Below are 16,273 nucleotides of genomic sequence, written 5' to 3'. Positions count from 1 at the left end.
TTGTCTGTGGTAGGCCTATCGACATATAACGTCATCTTTATCTACGAGTTTTTGAACAAGACAGAAGTCTGTGTAAGATTTGAGACAGTAAAACGATTTTTGAGGCAAAAAATAAAGTTTTCACATCTAATAAAATTTTTATTTTGTACTAGAGCAAAGTGCTTATGGAATGTGGTTTAATAGAAAAAACTCTCATTGCATTTTAGTTAGGTGATGGCAAATAGCAGACCTGAAAAGCTAGTCCAAGTTTCAACTGAGACCATGCTCAGTGCAAGTGGCCGCCATGGGGACCAATGGTTCACAACCTGGTGGGGACCAGCTGAATGCTGAATCAGCAGTATTGTTCGCCTACCGAGTAAACAATTACAGAGATAAGCAAATTTCTCAACATCTTTTACGGCATCTCCAAACTTTAAAGTTGGTTGTAGCCTTAAACGTATTAACCATGCAATCATTAACTCGAAAGTGATGACGTCAAAATGGCTTCTAAGGGACATAGGCAAGTAGGCTACTTTAATTTCCTAATATACTTTGATTGCTAGAAATATAAATTAAACTGCCAGACCATGTAAATAGTAATAAAAATGAATAATGCAGATAAAAATTGCATTTGTATTGGACGGTGCTTGAGTTCTTCTTCAACAAGATGTTTTGAACCAATGGTCCCCAACCCTTAAACCAATGGTCCCCATGGCCATGGGTGGGGACCGATGGTTCACTTGAGTTACATTTTTTGCAAGCAAAATAAACAAATTTTCTCTTCTTCCATTTTTAGTTAAATGCTGTGGTATGTTGAAGGATACGGTAGCCTACACTAAAGTTCATGTTAAGACTTCTAAATCTCATTTTACGATGCAAATAAAACCTGCACATGCAAAAACGTCAAAAGTGACCCAATGGTCCCACATCTCCCCTACTTGGCGGGCAGGATTCATGAATCGCTACATTAATCCCGTATTCATCAACCTTGACAAGGAATAAATCGTATTTAATGTACGGTAATGTAAACTTTAAGTTTAAAGCATAGAGACCAAAAACAGTATTTAATGAATTTATTAACAATTAACGTAATGTACTTCAATAGCTGCTGAAGTCAATGAGACATCTGTGGTCGATCAAAGTTGTCAACCAGTTCTTTAAACTCTGGCTGCATGTGGGACGTACAGGGGCGCCGGAACGATTTTTGACTGGGGGGGCAAGATTACGAAAAAAGGGCACTTTTGTTTACTAAAAGGCCAATTTTTTTCAAGTTTTAAGATAAGATATAGCGATAATGCTAATCTATCAGCTCACTATGTATTGAGTAATGATAGCCTACAAGTGTCCGGTATACAAAGAAGGGCAATGGCATCATGCTATGTTATAATGGTGTAAACTACTGTCAAGCCTTAAAGCAGCCTGCGGCCATGGCCGCTAGGTAGCCTAGTGCTTGAATGACCGCCGGTGCTACCTCCTAAATCGGCCAAGTTTGGCCGCCGGTCTCTTCTAGACAATTATTAAATTTCGCAATAGAATGATCGTGGATTAACTGTCGAAAATATGTAGTATCAAAGAGTGACGCAAAATTAGGTCAGCGCGTCATAATCGCCACTGTTGCATTGTGCAGGAATATTTGTTATTGATGGAATATATCCGAATCCGAAGTGCTAATTTACATCGGCTGGCAATATTGTCGTTTTTATGTCGATTCGATGTTGTCGGACATTGAATCGTTGTTAAAAAGGAGAACTAGGTTAGTTGACATCTGAGGGGAAAACATTTTTTGCAAAAATTATGCTATGCTTCTTTTAGTAATGTCCTTCACATCATTGAAATACTTATTTTATTACCTTGCCGTCATCGTCAACACATGTCGAACGTTGTTTTTCGTTGCTAAAAAGAATTTTAGGGGAGAGGCGAACTTCTTTAAAATCAGCCACTTTGGAGACACTCGTGCGAGTGTCGTTAAATGGTCCCGCAGTAGGCCTACTGGATTACAATCCTGATAAAGCAGTTATTGCGTGGTGCAACAATTCTATTGTAGGACGTCGCTCAGGCCCAGACTTCAACAACGCTAAGTGATCATTTTAGCATTGTTGCAAGTTTAATTCTATTTACTTGTGCTATCGTTATTTTCAGTGGTGGATTTCCAGAAGATTAGCTTCCGGAGCGCTAGTTTTTTACTTTCCAAATGCGCTAGGTGCCGTAGAAGAAATTCAGAAATATGTCTTTATAAGACTTTGAAACAACACACTTGATGTACCTAAAACGTTGCTAAAGTAAGTATCATAGTTTATAGATGGTATAGCGTTGTTCAATACAAATATTCATATTTTAGTGAAACAATAATACAAAAAAATACAAGTTATAGCCTAGAAAAAAGAAAGAAAAAAAATTGTTTTTAGTTTTTTCCACTTTTGATTTTTCAAGCTATAGCCCACAAATTTTAAGACACTTATCGTATTCAAAATCATAAATCCTCTGGTGACTTCGGGTCTCAATTGCCGGGTTACGTCCATGGCGTAATCAGGATCCAACATACTTCACTGGTTAAAAATTTCTCAGTGGAAGACGGTTCATTCGTATAAAGAGTAAACTTGAAACAGTTACAGTGTGTAGAGAAGCACGGTCAGATGTCAGTATGAGGTTCATTTGTGAAAATCCGCGCTCACACTCGCTCGATGAAATTGGAAGGGATTATAGTGACGTTATCAAATTTTGAAGACTCTGGGATCTTCTTTTCGTAGTTATATATTCACGAAGTCCTCTCACAGCAGCTTCGCGTTCATCTAAGCGCAATCTCTTTGCCACTTCAATGATTTCGTTTTTTCCGTGTGTCATTACTGTGTCCTTTGGCCAAATAGTTGAATCAAGTATTTATCAGCTGTTAATAAATGACAAGTCTGTTGAATTCAGCAAGCGATCTTGGATGGAATTTCCTAAGTGATTATACACCCTTCTCTGTTGGGTGGAAAGTACCACCCTTTGGTAGGGTGGAAATGACCATCTTTCCCAATAGCCTATGGGGTGGGAATGAAAAAGTAGAAGTGGAATTTTTAGGACACCCCTAGAAGTAGTTAAAACTACACTTTTTGATTTACAGTGTAGAAGATGCGGGGATTGATTAGCAGGCTATTTCTGCAATTGTTTACATGTAAAGGAGAGTGCTCAACAGTGCCCCGGGTACCTACAGTGCCCCTCCCATCGTTTTTCGCAATCCGTTACAAATTATACACTGAACCGTGCTTTACCATGGTCACGTGGTCCGTAGAAGCTGCTGAAACTAAGTTAGGCAGAAATAAGTCATTGCTTGTTGTTGGTAGAAATGAAAGTTTGTTTTAGGTGGTAAAAAGTAAATTTTCAGAACTTTGTAACTTTTTTTGTTACAGTTTTTACAGTGGCTTCAGGGATGCTTCACAAGTTTTTCATGCTCGGTCAGTCACTAAACTAGGTTTCAGTAATAACGTTTCAGATCGTAGGCCTCGGTAAAAAAAACTGACGCCATTTTATCTTGTAGGCCCGTGGTTCCAACAGTGCCCCACCCTAAGGTCTCCAACAGTGCCCCGGTGGAGCACTGTTAGAGACCTTAGGGTGGGGCAATATTATAGCTAGGTGGTGGCGAGTTTTTGGTACGGTATGTTTTTTAAGTTTCGGCTGTGAAAGAAGCTTCCAGTGCCTGAACTATTGTGTAGGCCTATTGCTTAGTAATTTTGTCTGTCAAATTTGGTTATTTTGCTCTATAAACCAAGCCATTTCTTGTGAACCACATGCCAGCATAGGCCTACTAAAGTGTGTTGTGTCTGTATCTTGTGTTAATCATACCTTCCATGTAGGCCAAATCAATGATGTCTTTAATCTCCTGCATTGCATGTTCTTTCACTGATTGACTGTTGAATAAACACCTTCCTTGTCATTGCAATTGGTAGTTAAGTCATAACACCAAAGCTTTTAAAAAGGTCTAATTAAATCACCTTGGGCTGTTCTTTTAACTACAGCTCAGTGTGTTCGTATGGTTCCTTGGAACCTATTCGCTATCTTTCGTTTAGGCACAGTCACCACGACGGCTAGATAGCGTGTCCCACATGTTATGATAATTGTTGCTGTTATATTTTGTTTTGTCTTGACCTGACCATATCCAACAGTGCCCAACTTTGACAGGTGATTTTTAACGCCTGATTATGAAATTTGTGTAAAACGTTTAAACTTTTTTTTTTTGGAAATACTAAAGAAAAGGAGGAATTTTCATAATAGAAAAAAAAAATTGAAAAAAATTATTTTTTTGATGTCTAAACCTCAATTTTCCAAAACGTGGGGCACTGTTGGACACTCTCCCCTACACCTTTGAACTCTAAGTTTTCTTCAGCATCCTTAGCAATGCCATAATGTCGTCCAGATTCGTTCCTTCGTGTTTCAAATAATTTTGCAAGATTATTAAATTTGTTATCTGCATCTCAAATAGTAGCCTACATGCTCTGTTTTACAGTTCAAGGCTTAGGCTATTTCGGATAATTCTTGAGAGTATTCGTACATCAAAGCCAAGTCCAACAAGAAATCCGTGGGTGTTATCTTCGACAAGAGTCCTTGATATTTCGCACATTCCCGAGAATCTCTTGTGTCGCTAATAGCCCCCTTTTTGAAAAATTCGACAAGTGCTGGGAAATCATTCCAGACGGCACTAACTGTGCGGAAACTCGAGGCTACCCAACGTGTGTCCAGTAGGCCTACCCTTCCGATTTTCAACAACTGCACTTCAACAGCCGCTGCACATTCACCCAATTCCCTGCTATTGTTAGGAGAAGCGTGGTAAAGGCTATAGCGTTTGTCTATAAAAGATCGAAATCGATTCAAATTACTGACTGATTTTACAGCATGACGAACCGATAGTTCCAATCTATGGTTGCACAATACCATACCACAATGTCTGGAAATTAATCATGAAGCGATTTTGCTACACCATTTTTGTGACCTATCATCACAGCCGCGCCATCACATACAACACCAATCAAACAAGAAGATAAAAATGTTGTAGACATGCCATATGATTTTAGGCAGCTTTTCAGGGAATCATAGATGCCATTTGCCGTAAGAATAGCGAGCTCAACAAGACAAATACATTCACAGGTTCGCTTCCGTCAAGACTGGTACGAAGATATATTATCAGAGTGAATACCCGATTTAACGTGTTCGACTCATCAAGAATTATGGATATACTTTTATTGAACAGGGCAAAGCATAATAAGAGTATAAAATATTTGAGCTTCCGGAACGCCGTTCCGGAAAAGTCAATTTTTTGATCGAGCTTCCGGAGCGGCGCTCCGGCTGAAATCCAGCCCTGGTTATTTTTATTTTGGCCTCCAAGGATGCAGATTTGGCCGCCGAGAAGAAGCTCCCGGTAGGCCAAGATGGCTGCCGAAAAAAAAACGAGTTTTAAGGCCTGTACTGTGTTGCAAAATTTTGTGTCATAAATATTATTTTGAGGCAAAAATGAAAGATTATAATTAGGCTAAAAGCGAATAGCAGAAATTGTTATATTGCAAAATGTGCAGTAACTTACATGACTTTAAAAGGGCATCATTGCCCCCCTGCCCCTTCATCTGCAGAAAAATTGAGGGCAGGGGGCATCCGCCCCCCCGCTTCCGGCGCCCCTGCGGACGTAGAAACCTTCAGTAAAGACTGCACGTGAACAACAGTGAGATTGGATCGCAGCTTTGTCTTCTTAATGTTCATGGTCGAAAATGTTTGCTCGCAAATGTATGTAGACCCGAACAGAACAAGTAATTTCATGGCAATCTTTTTCAGGTTGGCAAACTTGGATTCCTTCAGTGACGCATAAAATTTGTCAATGCCTTTAGATAGGAATATCTCTTTCAGGGTAGAGTCACACTGCAAATCAATCAATTCCAGCTGTAAAGCATCCGACACCTTTTCAAAGTCAGTTGTAAAGGGTGATGACAAGATATCAAACTCAGCAGAAAGTTTCTGGAAGTCCGCAAATCGACGACTAAATTCATTATCTAGTGCAGATATCACATTGGTGTACTTCTCAATTGTCATCATCTGGGGTGCCATAATTTCGAGTGTTGGAAAGTGTGTTGTGATATTCTGATTGAGCTGGCGAGAAAACAGTTTTAGCGTCACCCTGAATGCCTTCACTGTTGAGTACATTTCGTGAGCAAAAGTGCTCTTCCCTTGGCTTGAGACTGAATGAGATTCTTACAAGAGACAAAGAAAAAGGATGGAAGGGCCCGTTTATGACGGAACATAACATGCTTGTCACTTGACTAAAAACCGAAAACAAAGAATCAAAGAACACAAAGAACTAAAGAATAACTAACAGTCACTATTATTTGACGTAGTAAGCAAGTAGTGGGGGATTGCGGCAGAGTGTGGCCGCGGGCCACATTATCATGTATAGACTGGAAACTGTCTGCGGTCCGCTCAAAATCCGGTCGCGGGCCGGGTCCGGCCCGCGAGCCGTAGGTTGCCCGCCCCTGGGTTAAACTGATTGTTAACCAATATGACACTATAGCCGATATGCCAAGCGTATTTGCACAACACAAGCAATATTGGAATTGATTTGGTTGTTTACTTCACGCAGTTTAAATGCATAAGACAAAAACAGTGTGAATAAAGGCAATAGTTTATAAAAACGTATTTCATACAAGCAATAAAACAGTAATGGCAAATATATTGTCAGAAACTTACAGATCGCAAAACATTCTTGATTATGTCAACGAAAAAAAGACTCACGATTTGTTTTAATATATTTAAATATAGCCTATGTCAAAAAGTACCTTGAGAAGAAAACCACATGAATGAGAAATAAAAACACATCAGTTTTACACAAACTTGCAATGAACATTGTGGATAGCAATCGCTTTAATACGTATCACATTTTTTCGTTTTTTTTTTTCTTCTAAACATGAGATCTCTATTATTTGCAGTAGAATTGCCATAAAATAACAAATTTGCAAAATGAGCCAAGTACAGAAGTACTGTAGTTGGAATAGCAGTCAGCTAACAAAGTTAAACTCAGATTCTTAAATCACGAAATTTGAAACAAAATAGGCCTAACGAAACGGCAGGAAATTATTTACCAAAAATTGTTCACAAACGTTTCTCTTTCGAAAATTTGATGGCACTTTTGGTAAAAATCGATTTGACAGTTTACAAAAAACAAACTTGCATATAAGAAAAGAAATGGTAAAATCGTTGCAATTTGGAACGTTTCTCATCATACAAATTTAGAACATTTAAATATCTAAATAAAGTTAGATAACAGACACTTCAAATTTTGGCTGTTTCTTTTTGACAAGATAGCTTATTATTACATAAAGCTGGCATATGAAGACATTATTATACTGGTACATGAACAAATTTTTTGAGTTGTGTATAAAAAAAAACGACAATATGAGACAATAGAAAAATATACATTCAAACGGACAACAGAGCCTTATGAACTTATAGGAAAATATCAGCACACTATAGTTATTCCAGGCATTGCAAGAGTCGTACAAAGTTGGAACTATTTGAAAATCAAAATTTACAAATCAATGCTAAACTTAAGTAAATATTTTCTTACTTTTATAACAGCAATCGATTAAGACATATGTTACAATAACGTTACGACTTGCAGTAATCAAAAAATAGCAATCATTCAATGATGCCCACATAAATAAATCAAGTTCTGAAAAAACAGTTTAAAATCTGCGGAGTTAATACAACTCGCATTCACCAGAAGTATACATAAAAAAGCAGGATTAGATTCACTCGACTTTTACATGAAAGCAAAAAACAGGTTTCTTCTACAATATTAAGCTAAACCACCAAAAAAGCACCTAAAAAGTAGAGTTTCTTATCCATAATTTTGTAGAGCTATGCGAAAGCTGTTGAAGATCCTTCTCTAGTGAAGTTTCAAGTGTTGTGAGAACTTCCAGCTTAAACAATTTACGAACTACTGTAACTAATGTCCTTCCTGTTACGGCAAAAAGCAACAAACACAATTTAAAAAAATAAACTTGGTACATAAAAACTGAGAACATGTCGTATTCAAAGCAAAACTGTAGATTTCAATGGCGCTGCTGCGCTTTCCTTTAGAACAGGTTTCCCATCAATGCATTTAGCAATAGTTGTGTCAACTTTAGCTCCCATAACACCACAGCATTTCATGTGCAAAGCGTTTGGGTGAAGGACTCCATAACAGCAAAAGTGCAGTCGGGGATCGTAGAAACGATTTCCACAGCAGCGGATAGTTTCTTTTTTACTTGAGGATTTTGACCTAAAAGCAAAAATAACAAAAACGGTTAGTGACATTACCCACATGAATATTTTGCCGTAGTTAAGCATGTCATTGCCGCTTGAAAGGTCATCGGTTCGAAACTGATACAGAGCATGCCTTTGCAAAAGACACTTTGCTGCTTGCTGCAAGACGCACACAAGGATTTACTTCTCTTACCTAACCGTCCAGTGCATCTATTCTAAAATCTTTATTGCCAGTTGTAAACCACGATTAAACAAAACCCAGCATCTGTCGGACTCTGTCCTATTCTATTCACAGTACGGTTAGCTGAGAATACAACATATGATCCTAAAACTAGTCATGGCTTCCAATATATTGTGCATTAGATTTAGAAACGTTTCAAAATTCGAGAATGCCAAATGCTGAAGTTAAATTATAGTGTCATCAGTGCATTAAATACGTGTATACGATGATCTGATCTTTCGACACGAAACAAAACGACCTACGGTATTGTTCATCTCATCTGTAGCAACGTGATAGATTTCAAATGATGTCATGTAACACTGCAAGACTCTCGACATGCAAATTACCTCAAGTTTCCGCCGCAACACAACTTATACACAGAGTTGTAACCTTTATCCACACAGCAGCTGTCCTGTTCTGGTAGCAAATTGCACGAATATAATTTGCTCACTGAAAAACGTCGCAAAATTAGAAGAAAATTTGTGTGTCATTGGCTGATTTCTTGAAGTTTTTGACTTTACTATGTTTGCTAATGCTCGTCGGTAACGCAGTAACAGGGATGGATTCAGCAAGTAGCTTTAGGGGGATGGGGGGATTTAAGCACAAACCGAATTTGAATGATGACAATTACGTATAGGTTTAGATAAATCCCACCTTGTAAACACACCGTAAATAAAGTTACTTTTCAATGTTTTAGGGGAGTGATCGATCCCCCAATGGATTCGTCATTGCGTAGTAATGTTATATTATTAGATGCAGGAAAAATGAAGTAAATTAACAAACGTAAGATTGGCTACACCTTAGTTCAAATAATACCAAGGTAACAGTAAATATTTGCTTTGTATTTAACAACTTACATGTATGGGTGCCAAGATAAATATCGTCAAAATTTGGCTTCTCACCACCTAAAATATATAAATTCAAGTTCGAAACAATGATAAAAACACTGATAAATCTCAAACAAAATTCAATATATATATTATAAACATAAAAAACAACAAACTCACAATATTTTCCAGTGTCAATATTGAAGAGTTTCGAACTGTAAGATTTTCTATTTCTCAAAAAGCATTCTCCAGCTTGCCTGTCACATTCACAGATCGATTGTTGGTATTTAGTGTTTAAATCTGCACCTGCAATTAAACCTTGTTGAGAACTGTAATACAAGCATGATGATAAATTTTGAACATCGAGTCACTTCCAATACTTTTAGTTAGCTGTGGCAGTTCAGCCCTTAGTCATCATCATTCAAACTGAAAGCAACAAAAAATAACAAAATGTTCCAATATTGTATATTCAACTTTTTCTACACTGCATGTCCAATGTCCATGTTTCAATGCCACAATGCCATCTTTCTTGGCTTTGTTTTTATTTATACATTTATAATATATATATACCACAGACACATAAAAAAATTGAATATTAAGATAAATGTATAAATCTACTTCAGACACTGAAAACTTAAAATTATGGGAAAAGGCCCTCACCATGCACAACAGGTTATGGCTTTTTTTCCTGATAATACAACAATTTACTAATATTACAATTAAAAATTAAAATCAACTTCTTGTTTGCTTACGATTGTTAAGTATTTAGTAATACATGTACTGTACAGTATGGTAGCTACAGTAAAGAAAATTATAGTATTTCAGTCACATGGTATATATATAATATATATACCATGTGACTGAAATATATATATATATTATATCAAATATAGTTATTACTATCTGAAGCCTTTACAAATTGTTTCACCTAACTTTTTTGCTTTTTTTTTTGTTGCTCTGCTTTGCTTTTTTGCTTAGCATTGAGCACTTTTTTGTAGTATTGATAGTTTTCATTGTTTTATATATATTATATATATAAAATCAAATATAGTTATTACTATCTGAAGCCTTTACAAATTGTTTCACCTAACGGATCATCAGAAGGTCTTATATATATACCAAATATTCTATTTGAATAAGACTCTTCTGATGATCCGTTTGAGGTGAAACAGACTGTTAAGAATTCAGATAGTAATAACTATATTTTGATATAAATATATATATATACCAGTGGTATATATATACAGTACACTTCTATCTAATTCTAATTTCTAAGTATACATACGACAAGTGACGTTATTGCCGATGCACTCAAAGTTGTAATTTGAAAAGTAACTTCCCACAGTCTTCTCTGAAAGCGTTTCAGCACGATGATCAGCTTTGTCATAGCAATTGTCATGATAGAAACAACACCTAAAAATTTAACAACCTTTTCATTAAAGCATAAAGGGCAAATGATCTGTTTCAAGCTTATCAGACAACTTGAGATAAAATGTTTAAACTAAATTTTAATATTGTAACAGAACATCTTTGCTGTTAAAATGACAGTCTTACTGAAACTAAAATTAAATTCACTAAGAAAAATGGTAAGTGAAAAAATTAAATAAAAAAAACAAAAAACATTTTTGTATCTCAGCAAGCTTTTATTGTAATATGGTTAACTTTTAAATTGGTTAATATGCTAACCATTTGCCAGGCGAGTGTTAGTTGAGTAAGACAGACAGGCTTGGCTGCAATGAATCTGTATTAGCCTAGATTTCAAGAAAAAAAAATGCTGGTTTATAAGAAAATATTGATGTTCAGTTGCTATATATACACATTGTCATGTCTTTTACAGAAAATAAAACAAACAAACCCTATCACAATTTGCAAACAACACAAAACTTACTTGTCTGTGTCATCCAAAGGCTGTCCATGGCCTCTATATCCACAATAGCAGCCATAATCACCATAGTGAGAGAGAGCATTTGACCATGGTTGGAAACAATGGATCACAGATTGAAAATTATATAAACTCCTTTTACTTCTACTGTGAACTTTACCTAAAATATATTATAAAGCTTAGTCATTACTGTAAAGAAAATGTGAGTTAAGTATTCAATAAAAAAAATTATGTAATAACTGGAAAAAAACGCTTTTTTTCACAAGAGGTTTAAACTTGCACAGTTTTGAAACCAACAAGACACCTCTATAAGTTAACATACGGTGTCAGATGACTCAGCTACAGACTCTGTCATCACCCGAAATATTCACTTACATTGCAGTCTATATGATACACACACAAAACCAATTTAACTTATAAACAATCAGCAGCCACAACGAGCATGAAATGTTCTGACAGACAATGATGTTGTCAGAAGTGGGCAGTAGCAGTGTAGCACGCTACTTTTGTAATGCCACTAGCACCACTACTTTCTTGGTAGTTGCAGCGATGCTACATTTTTACAATGCAGCAATAGCGGAGAGGCGCTACATTTCTTTCAGTTGCACTCACACTACTTTTCAATTTGAAGTTTAAAAAAAATGACATGTGAAGATTTTTATGATAATTCATGATATAATCAAAGCAGAAATCATTCAACCAATTGCGGAAAACCAAGTCACAATGATACCGACAAGAGTGACGCCAACACCAGTCACCACGCTGAGGATGAATTATTTGGTGTGTTGGTGCCACCGCATAAAACGTGGGTACTGAAAGAAATGTCAATTGGGGAATCCTTTTTTCAGACAGAAGCTTATCCTTGAGCTTTCCCAGTGCTGATTTAAAACGTCTGTTTATTAAATAAAAAATTCCCATTCCTTCCAATGCTGCGGTGGAAAGACTTTTCTCCGTTGGTACTAAATTACATTTGTTTTATGTTGTTTAAACATACTTAGTTAACAGTAGTTAATTATGCTTGTTATCTTACCTAAAGCTAGACTTCACATTACAATACTGCCTGATTTACGAACTGCTTGATTTACGGATTTCAAAATGAAAATGCCAACCTTACAGCGCTTGATAACAACACAGTCCAATGGCTCAAGTGCCTGGATGAAATAACGTGATTGCTACCACCCCATACGCTAGAAGACACTACAAAGGTCATGTAATAAAAAACTCACTATCATGTTCTTGGGGTGATGCTATCCATGATTGTAGCCAGGAATGGACGCCTCCATCAACTGTTGCAGCAACCCATAATAGAAGATCAGCTATGAAAATTGTGGTTATCCAGCGCATTTCAATTCAAGTATTAAATGTAGGCCTAGTCAATCCACAGACAGCTTATAGGCTACACAACTAAGTTGTCTTAAAATATGCAACATAATTTTCAACTTATTGAATTAGCAATTAAAACATGTCTTGGCCTACACAATCTACCGTAAGTCACCTATAAGGTGTAATAATGCCCTATATGGTACCATACCTAAGATTGCCATTAATTTACCAATATGCAAACTCTACAGAGTAGTTCTAAGTTATTAAACAGTTGCTGGGCAAGTCAGCTTTTAACAGGCCTCGAAATTCACGGCAGACACAGCATGTGATGTCCGCGAGAAGTACCATCTAGATGGGTCATATTTGTCTGCCGAAAAATAACACAGAAACGAGAGATACAATTCGTCATTGCATAGCACGAACAATTGTTGCGAAAATATAATTTCCAGCACATTCTAGCGCGCATCTACAAAACGTGAATAATGGATCCCTTAGCTCAGGGATGTCCAACCTGCGGCCCACCTGAGATTTTTGTGGCCCACCTGAGATCAAATCACTTTCACTCCAAATAGTATTTCAAACTTCATGGAGAAAAAAAAACAAAATGTCAACTTTATAGAAAATGAAGAATGGTTGAATCATTTTTCTTTCTTAGTTGACCTCACAGAAGTGCTAGCTGAGCTCAATTTGCATTTACAAGAGAAAGGTCAGTTGTGTAGTTCAATGTTCGAGTGAATAATTAGCTTTATCAGGAAATTAAAACTTTTCATAGCACAATTGAAAGCTGGCAAAATTGTCCATTTTCGTAGTCTATCTTAAAGAGCTCAAGACAGGTCTGTAAACTATAAAAAGTATGCTAAGTTATTGTTCCAGACAATTGTTCACCTAATCAAACGTCATATAAAAACCGTTCAAGTCTACTGAATATTACGTCATGGAAATTCCTAAAACATGTGCCAAAATTGCACCATCGTTCGTAAGACTTGTGTCAAACCTGTTTAAACCTGTTCCAGTTTGAAACCTGTTCAAACATGAAATATTGCGTCACACTAACTGCTGACGTGCCTTTGAGTTATCACAAATTTTTCTGATTCATTCTTGAAGTTGTTTGTTGGAAGTCGGTCGCACATTTAACTGGTTTATTTGGTGCTTGCTAGCTGGTTAAATTCTCCGTCTTTTATCCAAGTAATCTGTCCTGTAGTGACAAGTTTTAATGGTGTACGGCATTGCATCTAATTTTCGATAGCCGCGGGCTAATTTTACAGGAATACACTTTTTGAATAGACGTTTCGAGGAGTGTTTCTTTTTCGGTCACTACATGCAGACAAACGGATCCGGGAACTTTATGTTACCATTTTCCCACGAAGAGATTATGGTTTACCGCTGTGACCATAAAAAATAAAAGACGATTTTTGTTAGCTGGTAGGCCAAGAAGCACTTGAAGGCATAAAAATAAAAGACGTGTTTGTTGTCAGCTAGTGCAGAAGAACTACTTAGAAGTACAAGAAATAATAAAAGAAGATTTGTTGGTTGGTAGTCTACACTCTTACAGAAGCAAAGAAAAGTAAAGACATTTCTTCTCAGTTTGGTACTGAAAAAAAATAACTTTGACATTCATTGGCAAGAAAGAAGATTAAAGACAATCCATCTGTGCTTGTAGATTCAAGTGGAAGAATCCAAGCAAGTTTTGTGGACTTTAGGACTTCATACCCGTACAGCTACGGTATTGTGCATTTAAATTCTTTTTTGTATTTTTTACGGTCTTTGCAGTTAAGTTTTTTATAAATACTGTAGCCTAATAATTTTGTGTGTTTGTGTAACTTAATTTTTTTTTTTTAATTGTTAAATTTAGCCCCAACATTTAATATGTCTACACTCGGTGGCGACAAGGACTCGACTGATTTTAAGCCTGATGATGTTCTTTGCGGTCGGGCAGGCCATTCTGGGGAGGGACCCAGTAACGATGAGGCTAAGTCAGTTCGAGAGGCCCGGCATCTTAGACGGGATATTTTGACTCAAATTGGGAAACTTTCTGTAGCCCTAGGTTCTTTGAGTGATAAGCAGGAACTGTTAATTTTTAGATCTAAGTTATCTACTTTAGAAGAGGAACTACGGCATTTCCATGCTCTTTTGACTAAAATCTTTAACTCTGCAATCTTGGCAGAACTTCGTGATAGGGTAGATCCCGAATTTAACTCGTTAAAAAATAACTTTGAACAAAAAGAAAGTGAGTTCTCAGATATGTTGGATGCTGACATACATCCTGAGGATAGCGCCTCAAATGTAACCACTAGGATGTCTAGGACTTCGTCTCGGATAGTGGCACAAATTAACCTGCAGCTAAGACGAGAGGAGCTCCAGATACAAGCTGAGGCCGAAGCGAGAGCTGAGGCCATTCGAGCTGAGGCTGCCGCGAGAGCTGCTGAGGCCATTCGAGCTGAGGCTGCCGCGAGAGCTGAGGCCGAAGCGAGAGCAGCTGAGGCCGCCGCGAGAGCCGAAGCGAGAGCTGCTGAGTTCGCACTCAAAGACGCTCAGTTGAGGGCTAAACAACGTAAAGAGGTAGTTTTAGCTGAATATCGATCAGAGGTGGGCTCTCGGCGTAGCTCTAAGAAGGGCTCTTCTAGGCATTCCAGAAATGAACATCAATCGCAGTTTAATTTACATAACCTTTTCCAAACGCCCGTTCAACCTGTGAGTGGACCAGGGCAATCCACACGTTTTCCAGCTGTTTCAGGAGGTCTCGGGGCCGCGGCTAAGGGTCTTCCGAATGCTGTAGAGCCAAGGTCTGCGAATTACAACCGAACTCCTCCCCCAGAGCGTATAGGTCACGGGGCCGCCATTAGTAGTAATGCTTTGCCCCCTTCACAGTTTTCTGCGCCGCTAGGTTTTGATCGCCCAGCTACACGTAATTTGAGTGGTTGTGAGAGGCGTATCGCGTCTCCTGATTTTAAAGTGTGTGAGGATCGTGATCGGGCTGTGCATGTGACTGAGCCCACTCAGCCCCTTAAGGGATATAGCTTGTCTTCTCCCGCTAAATCGAGTTCTCAACAGCAGGATTGCTTTTTTGAATACCAAAATAGTAGGACGTTTTTCGATAAGGCGGCCTTGATTGGTTACGATGGTAATAATATGCCATTTATCTTCTTTAAAAATCGTGTTACGGCCTTAATGGCAGCTTCGCCCTTTAAGGGGACTTGTTTGACTTTGTTACAAGCAGCTTGTGTTAGAACAGCTGCGCAAACGATTGCTAATTTGGTTTCTGACACCCCTGGCTTGTCAGAGGAAGACAGGATAGAAATGTCGTTAGCTCGCTTGTCCCAGCGTTTTGGGGTTCGTGGAGGTCTCTTTGCAGAACCGGAAATTAGAAAGTATCGCTATGGTAGCAAATTGACTTCGACCTCTTCCAGTGATCTGAAAGAGTTTAAAGATGAATTATCGCAGTGTTTGCTTTACGCGCAAGCTTATGGTCAGCGTGACAAATTGGAAGGACGTTTTGTTTTGGATTTGGCTAAGCGACTCCCGTTTGACGCTAAGCAGCGTTATCTTGACTTTTTAGGTGATCAGTATGGTGGCACTAATGAGCCTACTTTTCAGAGTTTGTTCGATTTTGTAGTACGGGAGGAAACGCGCAAGTCGACTGATTTTAGCATTATGCTAATGGGCGATTCTGGTGAGTCGCAGCATTTTAAAAAGTTTGGCAAAGGAAAATTGCCTTCTTGTCCGGTTAGGCAGACGTCGGTAAAACCCCATCATAATGTGATTTCAGGGAGTTCGCAGTAC

At 37.8% G+C, this 16,273-nt stretch overlaps 2 protein-coding genes across 2 annotated transcripts; both read right to left on the bottom strand.

Annotated features, from left to right (window-relative positions):
* Window positions 1-249: 249 nt before the first annotated feature.
* Window positions 250-6,048, bottom strand: LOC145780231 (general transcription factor II-I repeat domain-containing protein 2A-like). Its single transcript, XM_082591934.1, has 2 exons — window positions 5,641-6,048; window positions 250-348 (listed from the first exon to the last, which is right to left on the bottom strand). Exons 1-2 carry the CDS (start codon window positions 6,046-6,048, stop codon window positions 250-252), a joined length of 507 nt encoding a protein of 168 aa, XP_082448060.1.
* Window positions 6,049-6,551: 503 nt separating this feature from the next.
* LOC145779535 (uncharacterized) lies at window positions 6,552-12,573 on the bottom strand. The gene is made up of 7 exons (XM_082591141.1): window positions 12,397-12,573; window positions 11,177-11,330; window positions 10,574-10,701; window positions 9,469-9,594; window positions 9,319-9,366; window positions 8,809-8,911; window positions 6,552-8,257 (listed from the first exon to the last, which is right to left on the bottom strand). Exons 1-7 carry the CDS (start codon window positions 12,512-12,514, stop codon window positions 8,029-8,031), a joined length of 906 nt encoding a protein of 301 aa, XP_082447267.1. The 5' UTR covers window positions 12,515-12,573; the 3' UTR covers window positions 6,552-8,028.
* Between the last annotated feature and the right edge of the window lie 3,700 nt (window positions 12,574-16,273).

The sequence above is a fragment of the Aplidium turbinatum genome, chromosome 11 (genome assembly GCF_918807975.1).
Source record: "Aplidium turbinatum chromosome 11, kaAplTurb1.1, whole genome shotgun sequence".
Taxonomy (NCBI): domain Eukaryota; kingdom Metazoa; phylum Chordata; class Ascidiacea; order Aplousobranchia; family Polyclinidae; genus Aplidium; species Aplidium turbinatum.
The sequence above is the reverse complement of the archived record's forward strand: the minus strand, read 5'-3'. Positions and strand labels throughout refer to the sequence as shown.